We start from the raw sequence: 14,697 nt of genomic DNA on the forward strand, positions 1-14,697 counted from the left end.
AGAGCAAGCTGGACCCCCTTTCTACATGACAACGCTTCAAATATTTGTAGACAGTTATAATTTCCTTGCTAAGTCTTTTATTTTCAAAATAACCATCTTGTCATTTTTCAGCCAACTTCATGGTCCTTCAACATCTTGGCTGTTCTCTCAGTATCAATGGCCACCCCATAAAATGTGGAGCCCAGAACTGCATGTGTGGTCTGACAAAGACTGTGGGACAATTACCTTCTTAATTCTACCCATAATATTAATATTGAACCTGCAATATAGGTTAAAACATCCAGATTTCAGACAAAATGCTGTCTAAATGTTTGCCCCATCTTGTCTTTGGTGAAACTGCTATTTAAAAATCAATGATAAGATTTTACACAAGTAATCATCAAATGTCATGTCATCAGATTTGGCCCAACATTCTAGCCTTTCAATAGCTTTTAAAATTCTGTGATCCAAAGTGTTGGCTGCTTCCCCCTCTGAGCTTTCTGTCACCTGAAAATCTGACAAACATGTCACCTATGACTTTAAGTCACTGATAAAAATGTTATAGTCCAGGACCAAGCATAAATCCCTGGGGCACACTTCTAGATACTTCTTTCCAAGTTGACATTAAACCTCTATGAAGAGACATGCCCTGCCCCAGGTCACAGAGCATAAATGGCAGAGATCACTTAGATCAAGTGACTCCTACATCAGGCATTACACTGCAGCTATGTTGGTTTTTACAAGGGTTTGGATTATGTAGCCTCTTGAGGTCAGCCTTTAATTTCTGCTATGTTAACAAAGACAGAGATCTAGGGGCCTATCCAAGTCCATTTCTTTCCCTTTTCTTATATCCAAGAAGTCTACCCTCTCCCAGTACAGGTTGAGGAGCAATGGCAATGCCCAAAATTCTCGTGGGCCATAATCCTCATTCTCTTCTTCCTACTATCTTGTGTCTTACTTCTCTACTTATAAGATAGCTTATTACTACTGAATGTCAGACCTGGAAGACCTTTTACAAAAAAAAAAAAATTATCTGATCTAACCCTCTCATTTTACAGATCAAAAAACTGCCAGAGGGGAAAGGAATTCTTTCAGATCATCTAGCAAGTAAGCAACAGGAATGTCCTGAAGAATGAAACTAAAATTCCTACAATTTCAACACACTCTAAAAGTGTGTTCATGGCTAGTAAGATCTTGGGAATGTCAACTGGAGTGTACTTTCCTCCCCTTCTTTAGAGCAAGGATGACTCTACTAAAGAACTCATGGACTCTTAATCACTTGAGAAAGACATGGAGAACTTAGCGGGGGATACAAAAGATAGCCACAGAAATAAGGGCAAAAAAGTAGAGGAGGCAGTTCTCTGCAAAATGTACTAAGTATGGAGAGGTAAGGGAGCCGTCTCAATTTCCCTGCATTTCTCTGTATGTCCTTATCCCTTCAAACTAGTATATATTCCCAGGCTCCAGGGAAGAAGATGGGAAAGAACACAAAACAAAAGAGAAAGGAAAAATAAACAAATTTTTAAAGATAGTAAAATTATTTTCTTGGTTTGGGAGAATTTAGATAGATGTATATGTCCCACAACTATTTCTGAAGTTGAAGTTTAAAGGGACCAAGGAAATAGTAGTTTCTTGTCAGAGTCAAGTTTTCTTTGTTTGACTGAAGCAGTTATTTGCTATAGATGGGTGTTAAGAGTTGCAACATAACCATCAGGGAAATGAAGGATGAGGAGATCCTCATGATATCCTAAGGGGAAAAGAATGACCTTCAATTGGAAAGGGAAATGTCCAGATATTTTGGAGTGTGCTCAGACGGGCCACGGGTCCCAGCTTCGACGCTGGATGGTCAAAGAAATCTTTTGTTGCCTCCCTTTAGAATCTCCTTTCTACCTGGAGATTCCCCCTCCATGGAGAGACCCATGGTTATCCCACTGACTGTGCCATCTTTGCATGAAGGCTCTGGTGGGCAATGAGATGTGCCCGCTGCTTGAAGCTCTTGTCACATTCACTGCAGCCAAAGGGACGCTCACCAGTGTGCACTCGACGGTGGTCCAGCAGGTAGGAGCGGAGAGAGAAGCTCTTGCCACATTCAGTGCACTCATAAGGCTTCTCACCAGTGTGGATACGCTGGTGATCAGTGAGGTATGCACTTCGGCTGAAGCTCTTGCCACAATCAGCGCAGGTGAAAGGTTTCTCACCTGTGTGGACACCTTGGTGGCGAACAAGGTCTGAGGAGCTACGGAAACTCTTCTCGCATTCCTGGCACTTGTGAGGTTTCTCACCTGTGTGTGTACGCTGGTGCCGTGACAGGTCTGACCCCCAACGGAAGCGCTTCCCACACTGCTGGCAGCTGTGAGGTTTCTCAGTTGCCAAGTCTCGGAACTGTCTCTGGCGTGTGGGAGGGCGACCTCTCCTCACCCCGATGGGGCGCTCTTGCCCCAGCTCTCTCTCAGATTGATTCTCACTTTCCCAGACTTCACCTTCCTCAGTGCTCCAGGGCAAATCACCTGCAGATCTTCCAGGCAACGTCTCTACTTCTTTCAAGTTAGGCTGGGAGGAAGCTTTCTCATTCTGGCTCTGGCTCCCCAAACCTGAGTGGAAAAACAGATTATCTGACATCTCATCTGACAGAGGAAAGACAAATTAAACTACCTAACTTTAAGATAAAGAGAAGGACTAAGTTATCCAAACATGTGAGGGCAGGAGACTAAAGAAGGAACCATCTTCTTGAATGCGGAACTTTATGACCAACATGAAGTTTCTTTCATAACAAAGAAAGGTTTGCATCCTTCTAATGGAATCTGAAAAACCATATGGAAAACTATATGGGCAAGAGAAAGCATATACACATACACACACACACACATATATATGTATATATCTATGTGTGTATGGCATATGTGTATGTATGTATGTAGCTTCTCGGGAATTGGAGGAGGGGGGAGTTATTTGCTTAAAAAGTCAGCCAGTTGCATTTTCTTTGCTATTAACCAAATTGTGAGGAATCACCATTTTAAGTGACAGCCTATAGAGTTCAGAGAACTGAACATGATAGATTTAACTATGGATAAAAACTATTTTTATAAATTTATTTATATTTTTTTAATTAAAGCTTTTTATTTACAAAGCATATGCATAGGCAATTTTTCCAACACTGATCCTTGCAAAACCTTTTGTTTCAAATTTTCCCCTCCTTCCCCCCACCCCCTTCCCTAGCTGGCAGGTAGTCCAATGTATGTTAAATATGTTGAAATATATGTTAAATCCAATATATATATACACACACACACATATTTATAGTTATCTTGTTGCACAAGAAAAATCAGATCAAGAAGGAAGAAAAAGAAAAACTGAGAAAGAAAACAAAATGCAAACAAATAACAGAAAGAGTGAGAATGCTATGTTGTGTTCCACACTCAGTTCCCACAGTCTTCTCTCTGGGTGTAGATATGGATGAAAACTACTCCTTACCCTGAGAGATATTGCGGAAGTTCTCCCGTTTTATATCCCAGAAGAGGTCCCTCTGAGTAGGATTCAGACACCCCCATTCTTCTCGAGAGAGATAAAAGGGCACATCTCCAAATGTCATTGGTCCCTGAAACAGTGGAACAGTCTGGCTCAATGAAAATTGACCTCAAGACAATTGTACCCCTCAGGTATGGATTTACAGTTATTGATATTTCAAAATATCAATAACAACAACTAAATTTTAGATAGTGCTTTGGGCCATGCAAAGAATTTTACAAACATATCTAATTTGATTCTCATGATAACCTGTGAGAACTACTGTCCCTATTTTATAGAAGAAGAAAATGAAGCTCAAAAAAGAAGCATCTTGTCCACTGTCACTTAGCTTATAAGTACCAAAGGGTCTTTCCTGCTTTCCCATCCAATATTCTTGCTATCACACTGTGCTGTGAAAGGAGGGGAATAACTCTGAAAAATACAATGAAGTGGAATCCCAACCTAAAAAGATAAACTCTGGCTCCTTTCTTACTTTGTTCCTTTAACTAACTTGCCCTTTCTCAGTTTCTTTGCCTTCTAGGTTCCTCCTCTACCCTTTTGGCACCCTGAAAACCTATGGACTCCTTTTCAGAATGGTTTTAAATTCATAAAATAAAATACAGAGGAAATCATTATATTAAAATATAGTTGTTATATTTTTTAAAAGAAACCCAAGTATATGAACCCCAGTGAAGAATTATTACTTTAAAGCCATCACTTTTATACTGAAGACTCCAAAATCTGTATCCCTATTCCTGTTCTCTCTCCCTAAGTTCACTTCATCTCCAACTGTCTATAAGATATCTCTGCCTGGATTTCAAACATGATAAAATCAAGTTTTGCTCACAAAACTTATTCTTCCTTTCATTAATGGGGTGAGAGAGAGAGAGATCGAGAGAATGAGAATGAATGAATTCTTTGGTCTGTGTTCAGACACCATTAGTCCTTTCTTTGGAGGAGGATAGCATTTTTCATCATGAATCCTTTAGGATTATTTTAGATCACTTTCTTGCCAAGAATAAGTTTCATGCACAGTTGTTCATCATATAATATTACTTGTTATTGTATACTATGTTCTCCTGATTCTGCCCAGCTTACTATATAAATTCATGTTAAATCTTTCCAGTTTTTCTGAAATCATCCTACATGTCATTTCTTATGGCACAATAGTATTTCATTACAGTCATATGCCACAATTTGTTAAGCCCAAATGATGGCCATCCTCTCAATTTCCAATTATTAGCCACTACAAAAAGAGCTGCTATAAATAGTTTTACACAAGCAGGTTCTTTCTCCTTGGGAAAAAAAAAATCTCTTTGGGATACAGACCTAGTAGTGGTATAACTAAATCAAAGAATATGGCACAGTTTTATAGTCCTTTGGACATAGTTCCAAATTGCTCTCCAGAATGGTTGGATCAGTTCACAGCTTCACCATCAATGCACTGGTGTCCCAGTTTTCCCACATCCCCTCCAGCATTTATCATTTTCCTTTTCTGTCAAAAATTAAGTCAGTCTGATAGGTATGAGGTGGTATCTTAGAGCTGTCTTACTTTGTGTTTCTCTAATCCATAGTGATTTAGAGCATTTTTCAAATATGAATGGATATAGACAGCTTTGATAACTTTATATCTATAAATAGCTTTGATATACTATATCTGAGATCCTTTGACCATGTATCCACGGGGGAATATCCTCTGTTCTTATGAACTTGCCTCAGTTGAGTATATAGTTGAGAAATGAGAAATGAGATACTTGCTACAAAAATGTTTTCCCAGTTTTCTGCTCTCCTCATTTTTGTTACATTAGTTTTCTTTCTATTTTCCAGTTTTTCTTGCAGTTTTTGTCCCCAAAATTGGGATCCTTGGGCTTATCAAACACTAAATTATTATGATCATTTATTACAATGTATTGTATACCTAATCTATTCCGTTGGTCCATCACTTTTATTTCTTGGCCACTACCAGACTATTTTAATGACTACTACTTAGTTATACAGTTTGAGATCTAAGATGGCTAGGCTACCTCCCTTCGTGTTTTTGTTTTTTTTAATTGATTCGCAAAATATTTTTGATGTTTCATTCTTTCAGATTAACTTTGTTTCTTTTAGCTCTATATAAGATCATTTGTTTTTTGGTATCACACTAAGGAAATTAATTTAAGCAGAATTGTCATTTTTATTATATTGGCTCAGTGTACCCATGAACAATTAATATTTTTCCAACCACTTAGATCTGACTTTATTTGTAAAACAAGTATTTTATTGTGTTCAAATAGTGCCTATATTTGTCTTGGCAGGTAGACTCCCAAGTATTTTATATGGCCTAAAGTTGTTTTAAATGGAATTTCTCTATCTCTTGCTGTTGGACTTTGTTGATAATATATAAAACTGCTAATGATTTATGTGGGTTTATTTTTATATCTTGCAATTTTGTTAGTTAATTATTTCAAGTAGTTTTTTGGTTCTTTAGAATTTTCTAAGCATATTATCATATTCTTTGAAAAGAGTGATAGTTTTGTTTCCTCATCACCCATTCTAATAACTTCAACTTTTTTTCTCTTCTTGCTACATACAGCTAGCATTTCCAGTACATTTCAATATTCCACTGAATAATGTGATAACAGGTATCCTTGCATGTTCACCCCGATCTTACTAGGAAGGCTTCTATCCCCCATCACAGATAATACTTGCTGATGGTTTTAGATAATTTTTTTTTTCAGGGACAGCATGGCTGGATTTTTTATTAGTGTTATACTCTTAAAATGAATACTTTAATAAGTTTTTTCTTTTTTTAATTATAGCTTTTTATTTACAAGATATATGCATGGGTAATTTTTCAGCATTGAAAGTTGCAAAACCTTTTGTTCCAATTTTTCCCCTCCTTCCCCTCACCTCCTCTCCCAGATGGCAGGTAGACCAATACATGTTAAATATGTTAAAGTATATGTTAAATACAATATAGGTATACATGTCCATATAGTTATTTTGCTGCACAAGAAGAATTGGACTTTGAAATAGTGTACAATTAACCTGTGAAGGAAATAAAAAATGCAGGTGAACAAAAAGAGAGGGATTGGGAATTGTATGTAGTGGGTCACACTCACTTCCCTGAGTTCTTTCTCTGGGTGTAGCTGGTTCAGGTTTTAGGTAAATTTTAAGGAAAGTTCCATTTATTCCTATGTTCTCTAGTGTTTTCAGTAGGAATGGGTATAGCATTTTGTCAAAGGCTTTTTTAGCATTTCTTGAAATAATCATAAGATTTCTTTTGATTTTATTATTGATGTGGTCAAGTATGCTGATAGTTTTCCTAATATTGATCCAGCCTTGCATTCATGGTATAAATCCCTCCTGATCATTGTGTATAATACTTGTGATACATTGGTGTAATCACCTTACAAGTATTTTATTTAAATTTTTAGCATAAAAATTCATTAGAAAAATTGAATTATAGTTTCTTTCTCTGTTTCCTCTTGATGTAGGCAATCAGAATCTTATTTGTGGCATAAGTGGAATTTGGTAGGACTCCTTTGCCTATTTTTTCAAACAGTTTATACATAGCAGTGGTTCTCAAACTTTTGTTTTCAGCATCTTTATCCTATTAAAAATTATTGAGGATCTCTCCAAACAGTTTTTGTTTATCTGGACTATATTTATAGACATTTACCATATTGGAAATAAAAACTATTTTTGAATTTGTAAACCCTCTAAAAGGGTTTCAGAGATCCCCAGGATTCTCTAGACCATACTTTGAGAAGCACTGATATATAAAATTGATTTTGCTTTCTCAATATTTGGCAAAATTTACTTGTGATTCCACCTGGTTCTAGGGATTTTTTCTTATGGAGTTCACTGAAGGTCTGTTCAATTTCCTTTTTTTAAGATGGGGTTATTTAGGTATTTTATTTCCTTTTCTGTCATTTTGGCAATGTATATTTTTGTAAATATTTTTCCATTTGACTCAGGTTGTCATTTTATTGGTTTATAACTGGTCAAAATAGCTTCTATTAAATTTTTAAAAATTTATTTTGATTTTCCCCAGTTACATGTAAAACATTACATTTTTTGGTTATACATGTATATTATTTTCCTCCCTAATATTTGTTTTAACTTCCTCTTTATTGATGGTAGATTCACCTCTTTCACTTTTCTATTAGTAATTTGATTTTCTCTTTTTCTTTTTAAAAATCAAATTAACCAATGGTTTATCTCTTTTATTGGGTTTATATATATATATATATAAAACCATCTTCCAATTTTATATATTAGTTCAACTATTTTCTTACTTTCAGTTTTATTAATCTCTCCTTGGATTTCCAATTTGTTATTTAATTAGAGATTTTTTTATTTGTTTTTTCTAGCTTTTTTAATTGCATGCCCAAATGGCTAATCTGCTCTTTCTCCATTTTATTAATATAAGTATTTAGAGTTTGGTTTTGATGCATCTTTGTATTACAGATCTAAACAGAAGTTTTTAAGTTTTTTGGTCAGCTGATAGAAACTGAGGTGGTCAATCCTAAGCAATTTATGACATCATTTGAGTACATGAAGAAATCAGGGGATCTATTATGTTAAAGTTCTAGCAGATGTCATTACAGGGCAGATTGTTGCTACAGGTAGCTACCCTGATAATAGAATATAAATCCACTCATTAATGTTCAAAGAGAAAAGTAGAAGATGTTGTCATAAGTGATGAATGCTACTGTTGTCGACTTTTACTTTGCTAAGTAAAAAACCAAACTGTTACAAAAAAGTCTGGATATATTGCATCTGAAGACTATATCCTATAAAGCTTGTATCCTATGTTTCTAAGTAATGACACCAAGAATCATTTTAAGGATCAAAGCAACGAATTTTATTGTTACTAGGTTATTCTTCTGGAAAATTAAAATATTTTATTCCTACAAAAACAGTGACACTGCCCTACCCCTTCAAATATTGGACAAAAATTTTACTCCATAAGTTTGGTATATTATTAGAAGATTAATTTGGATTGGTGGAACATGAGATAGATATTAGATAGATAAATGTTATGAAGAGGATTACTTCTAATCAAAGGAGCTTTTTTTTTTTTTTTGTATTATATTTTTCTAAAGCTGTGTTTTATTTTTTTGTAAAGTATAGAATATATTTTTTCTCATCCAAAAGAAATGCTGTGTATTAGAGAATATATTATAACATACAAAAATTTTTAGATAATTAATTTTTTTAGTTATAATCAAATACTTACACTGACAAAAGTTTAATTGCAGGCTATCTCTTAATATTAAATATACTAGCCATTTTAACTTACTAAATAGAAAGATATTTGGGAGAGCTAATATAAATATTGGAAAATATCAGATTATGACTTTATAAAAACTTTCCACTTGAAGTAAAAAAAGAGAATAAAAAGCTTGAATGCTATTTCCTTCATGAATTCTACTCTTATTTCTTAATTTGGCATTTACCTCTCTTCCCCTTACACTTCATGTAGCACTTTCCTTGTATTTCTTTGACTAATATTATTATTATTAGTTCTTATCATATTTTATTACTAATAGACTGTAATCTTCACGATGGCCGGGACAATATCTTAAACTTTGTAACTCCCTGAACATCTAGCAAAATGCTCTATAATCAAAGTCAAGGCTATTCTCAACATATAAAAGAAATATCATATGATGTCATATCATATCAGCCTGTCAAAGTCCTAAGATATACATAACTCACATGGATCCCAGAAGAAAAGAAAGCATCCACCATCTCTCTGGTGCTCCCCTCCTTTAGAAGGGCAGGAAGCCGAGAAGCAGGTTGAGCTGTGGACAAAGAACAAAATCATTAAGGAAACTGGATCAAGTCTAGAACTAGAATCTCTCCCTCTAGAGCACCTGGAGGTCAATAGGACCCACAAATGGCTTCCATGTATATCTATACCATCTGTCGCGTGGCCTAGAGAACTAATACTGACCCTATAGTTAGAAGCATTAAAGTAACTATACCGAGTCCTTCTTTGACCCTAAAAATCCCACTGATCATACTACCTTCTCTTCCTCACAAAATCTGTGCTAAAAACCCTTCTCCCCTGCCCAAATGTTCCCAGTTCCTACAAGGATGGAGACTGACTTACAGCCATGGCTCCTCTGTTCCTGGGAGTCTGTTTCCGGGTTTCGGCTCCATGCCCCTTCCTCTTGAGATACCCCCTTGGCCTGGGTCTCCCCCTGTGCCAGTGTGGGGCCTGAGGACCCCTGTCCTCCTCCCTGAGTCTCCGTCTCCTCTGAGGGCTCTTCCTGTCCATGCACAACATATATGCCCATCAGTGCAAGGTCCAGGTCAGGGAGTCTAAGTTAAAACCCCCAAAATAAAACACAGGGTACATACATCAGGGTTACAAGAAAGGGGAATGAGGAAACAGATCATCTGCTTCCTGGAAGCATAAAATGATGTGAAATGACACACTATACTCCCAGTTAGAGACCAATGACAACCAAAATGCACTGACTAGAACCAGAACCAGCCCCAGAACCATAGTATCAGGGCTAAGACCAGTCTAACCCCCTGTCCTCTGCAAAATCTTTTCTGCAGTTCCCCCAACAAGTCTTCAAATCAACCTCTGCTTGAAGTATTACAGTAACTGAATTATCTCTCACTCAAGGTAATGAATCTCATTCCTGGACAACTATGATTGCCTCTTTGCAATGGACATGGGTTCAAGTTACAGCTCTATTTTTTTAGCTGTATGAACCTTATGTTCTCTGGGCCTCAGTTTCCTATTCTATAGGATGGGGATAAAAATATTTGTATTACTTAGCTCTCAAGATGTTTAAGAAGACATTTTGTAAACTGTAAAATGCTAGAGAAATATGAGCTATTAGTATTGTTTTTGTTTTGAATCCTTAGCATTTACTCTTCTGAACAAAGATTAAAAATACGGAAGACCAGAATCCAGTGAGAAAATCTACATGTACACCAAGGATGCCAAGCCCCTCCGTTTCTCCACTTTCTCTTCGCTCAGATAGTGTCTACTAGCTTACCTGCTGCAGTGGATTTCTGGGCTGTTTCTGTAGGTTCTCCACCATGGCTACAGCTTCCTCCCCACTCATTGGGCACTGATTTCTAACCCAACCCTGGATGCCTCCGGGAAGGACAGTCAGGAACTGCTCCAGCACAAGCAGCTCCAGAATCTGCTCCTTTGTACGGGTCTCAGGTCTCAGCCACTGACAACAGAGCTCCCACAGCTGACTGAAAGCTTCGTGAGGCCCATCTGCCTCTCTGTAATGGAACTGCCTAAAACGTTGACGGAAGATCTCTGAGTCGGCGTCTTCCTTCAGTCGAGAAGCTTCCTGTTCCCAGGAGGAATCTTCCTCCACCTTTACTATCAGGAGTCCCTCTGGTTCCACTGAGGCCTGGACTTGTGTGCCCAGAGTTGTAGCCATTACCCCACACCCTGAGTCACAATATCAATTTAATTCTGACTTGTGTTCTGGACAATGACAGTTGTATTTCTGGGTACTAGACACTTGTGTTTCCCAAGACAACAATGTCTCACCTCTGGGGACTTGTGAGAGAACTTCTCCTGAGGAAAGAAAAAAAAAATCAGAGTATTAACTAATGTGTCACACTAAAAAACTCAGCCTATTTCATTTGGTACCAAGTAAGGGCCTTAGGAATAAAGAAATACTTCTGTGGGGCAGCTAGCTGATGCAGTGGATAGAGCACCGCCCCTGAAGTTAGGAGTTCCTGAGTTCAAATCTGGTCTCAGACACTTAAAACTTCCTAGCTATGTGATGCTGGGCAAGTTACTTAACTCCAATTGCCTCAGCAAAATAAATAAATAAACAAACAAATAAATAAATACATACACATATACATACTTCTGTCAAGGCCCCAACATCAGGTAAAGCCTTTCCTGATGCCTCCAGTGGAAAACTATATATTCCCCCTGCCTTGTATTGTAGTTATTTGTACACAAGACTCATCCTACCTCTTATCTTGTATAATACTGGTAAGCAGAGTTTTCACCTGACTTCATCTTTGTATCCTGAGTGCTGAGCAAAGCATTTCATAAAAACAATATATCTGTTTACTAAATGTTAATTGAATTGAAACTTTGTAATCTCAAGTGACCTTGACCATCAAAGCAATTAAGTTGAGAAAATATGGTATAGAGAGAGTGTTATTTTCAAACCTCTGATGTAATATTATGTGAAAAAAGAAAGAAGCATATTTACCTGTGTAGCTTCAGGAGCTCATAGATTTAGAACTGGAAAAGTCAGTCATCAAGTTCAACTACCTCATTTTACAGATGAAGAAAGTGAGCTTCAGAAAAATTGTTACTTAACCAAGTCATTTCGATAGAAAATTGAAGAATCAGAATTCAAACCCAGATTGGATTAGATCAGGATCAACAAAAAGAATGATAACAGCAGCTCACATTTACACAGTATTTTAAGTTGTACCAAATCCTTTCCCTGAAACAACCATGGCAACAATGGTATGCCAGAATCAGCTCATGCCAGCTCAAAAGCCAATTGTTAAATTTTCAGTTTGAGCACTTACACTGCTAAAATTGGCAAACATTATACATACATCAAGACTTGAACTGTTTTGTTGATTGTCTGCAGTTAAGAGAGTGATAGATACATAAGATAAAAATCTTAAAAATGCAAATTAAACTTAAAATGTATTATATATATGTATTTTTTTTTCAGAGAACCAGTTTATGAACCAAATTTAGGTTTGAACATACAAGGAATTTTCTAACACATGGACCTATCCAACAAAGGAACAGACTGCCCTTAAATTTATTAAGTCCCCATTCTGGTCTGGATGATCACTACTCTGAAATGTTAAAAGAGGGGACTCCTGCATCAAATGGAAGATTAACTTGAAATAGCCTTCCAAATCTAAGCTTCTTTGGCTCTTAGCTACAAAAAATTTAGTCTCAGTGTTTTTCCTCCAACTGAATAAAAAAGAAAATGAGCTAGAATGCCACCTGCATAGAGAAAAAGAATTCCACAAGACAAGTGCAAGACTTTTTTTTTTTTTTTTTCAGAATCTTCTTCTGGATCCAACACTGGGATAAAGGAAAGGGGTCCCAACCAGCCTACCTCCTTTCCAAGTGGGAAAGGAAATTTCCTGAAGGTCCCAGAAAATGAGCCAAAGAATACTGTCAGCATATGTGATGATTCTGCATGCCTATCTGGACAGGAATCCTATTATAATGGAAACAGCACAAGACTTGGTCAGTACTACAGGGTATGAATGTCATTTCTCAGACTTGCTTAGCTATCTCTGTGGGCAAATCACCTCACCCGGCCAAATCTTAATTCAATTCAACAAATATTTATTAAATCTCTACTGTTTGCAAGGTCCTGTGGATTCAGAGGTGTAAAACAATATAGTCAATGTCTTCCATGAGTTTACAATTCAAGAGGGAAATTCTTATAAAATTAAGACAGATGGCTGTATATATTACAGGGAGAGAGCTAGGTTCAACTGAAGAAAGAATTTTCTTACAATAAGAAACTCCCTCTAATTCAATCCAACAGGCATTTGAGTGCATTTAAATGTCTATATGAACAAAGCACAGTAGTAAGCACTAGTGTTAGAAAGGGGGAGAAATGTCCTTGTCCAAAAGAAACTTATTTACATTACATTGGGGAGGGAATTCATATACACATAATTTGAGAAGGGAGAAACTACCAGGAGCTTACTTGTGTTCTATTAGGGGAGGTAATTCTCTCAGCAAGGAGAGAAATAAATAAATACGCATAATTTGAGAAGGGAGTACTGGAGGGAGCAAAGACTTGTCTTAGGAGGTGGCATATAAACCAATCCTTGAACAAAGATGGGGGTTCTAAGAAGTGGAGATGAGTAGTAGTACAATTCAGACATGACAAAGGAAATTAGAATGTCGAATTGGGGGAATGGAGGAGGGAAGAGAATACGCATTTATTAAGTCCCTACTAAGCCAGAGTTTTGAAACAGTAATCTAGTACCTCACTATTACCAGGGAGAAATTGTTAGGCACAGAGGCTGAGTACAAGGAGAAATTCACGAGGTCAAGTCTCATTTACAAACGGACAACTTCAGTTTCCATACTTGTGTAAAAGAAATGTTACCTGCACTGGGCATGACTCCACCTAGTTATTGAATTGTAGCCTCTGGGAGAACAGATACTATGTACAAAGCTAAAAGCTTTGTAACTTTTCAGAGCCTATTGCAACATCAAATGCTTAATCTATGCTTCACTAACTGAATACAATTTATGCGCCATCATTAGATATCTGGGTACGATATGAAATACCTGTCCTACCTCACTCAGAAACGTGGGCAGCGGTCTCTGGAAACAGCAGAGCATTGCAGGCGGCAACGCTGCCATCGTTACTGCTAACGTGGTTGCTGTCTCGGCTCCGGGCTCCTCCGTTAGTCCGTCCGCCAAAGGGCGGCGCCTGGGTATCCAGCCTCGCCTGGGCGCAGTCGGTCGGGGTCCCCATTTCGTCCCCTTGGGCTCTGCCCAGCGGCTCAGGGATCCGAACCCAACTGACATCAACCGTTCACCGGGACCCTGCCAGTCCCTGGGGCTCCGCGGGTGGCGGGGACCAGCACTGACTTTCTCGGGACGCTGCGGGGGGCTATCGGAGGCGGGCACGGGGAACGCCGAGCCGCCCCGGCCGCGCTTGGACGCCGCACCCCGGCAGACACTCACTACCCGCTGCTATGGAAGCGGCGGCTTCGGGTTCAGCTGCCAATACCCAGACCCCGATTTTCCCGCCGAGCATTCTGGGAAACGAAAGTACGACCCGGAGACAGCCAGGAATAGAGACTGCAACACCCAGGATGCACCGTGGTACCATTCGGAAGTTGGAATTTCCTCCACCTAACCAATGGGCAAGAGGATAATTTATCTGAGCCAATCAGAGCAGACTTCATGATTAACCCCGGGCACCATATACTGCAGCATGTCTCCCCCCCCTCCCTTTTATAATTATAATCTTTTATATTCTAGGATATATAGTTCTAGAATTGAAAAACTTGAGTGAAGTTGTAAATGTTCCTACCGCAAAAAGGAAAAGGCTCTTTATTATTTTTTTGAGCCCTTCCTGTTCTGCTGGAAAAATCTTGGGAATTGTAGTCCTGGGATATTTGTGGATGACCTCCCTCTCTCTCAACTCTTGCCACTTAGGCGCCACTAGACTAAGTGAGTCGATTGTCCAGCGCAGATACGGAGGACGG

The 14,697-nt window shown here is 38.0% G+C and overlaps 1 protein-coding gene across 1 annotated transcript; it reads right to left on the reverse strand.

Annotated features, from left to right (window-relative positions):
- Nucleotides 1-54: 54 nt before the first annotated feature.
- On the reverse strand, nt 55-14,445 carry ZNF213 (zinc finger protein 213). The gene is made up of 6 exons (XM_051968103.1): nt 13,778-14,445; nt 10,494-11,035; nt 9,590-9,749; nt 9,193-9,278; nt 3,451-3,574; nt 55-2,570 (listed from the first exon to the last, which is right to left on the reverse strand). The coding sequence occupies exons 2-6, from the start codon at nt 10,893-10,895 to the stop codon at nt 1,903-1,905; spliced, it is 1,440 nt and encodes a 479-aa protein (XP_051824063.1). The 5' UTR covers nt 10,896-11,035; nt 13,778-14,445; the 3' UTR covers nt 55-1,902.
- Between the last annotated feature and the right edge of the window lie 252 nt (nt 14,446-14,697).

Source organism: Antechinus flavipes, chromosome 1, assembly GCF_016432865.1.
Source record: "Antechinus flavipes isolate AdamAnt ecotype Samford, QLD, Australia chromosome 1, AdamAnt_v2, whole genome shotgun sequence".
In the NCBI taxonomy this organism is placed as follows: Eukaryota; Metazoa; Chordata; class Mammalia; order Dasyuromorphia; family Dasyuridae; genus Antechinus; species Antechinus flavipes.

Coding starts and splice junctions, on each gene's coding strand:
- ZNF213 (XM_051968103.1), bottom strand. CDS start 10,895: ATGGCTACAACTCTGGGCACACAAGTCCAGGCCTCAGTGGAACCAGAG. Junction 9,750..10,493: donor CCAGAAATCCACTGCAGCAG/GTAAGCTAGTAG, acceptor GTGCATGGACAG/GAAGAGCCCTCAGAGGAGAC. Junction 2,571..3,450: donor CTTCCGCAATATCTCTCAGG/GTAAGGAGTAGT, acceptor TTTTCCACTCAG/GTTTGGGGAGCCAGAGCCAG.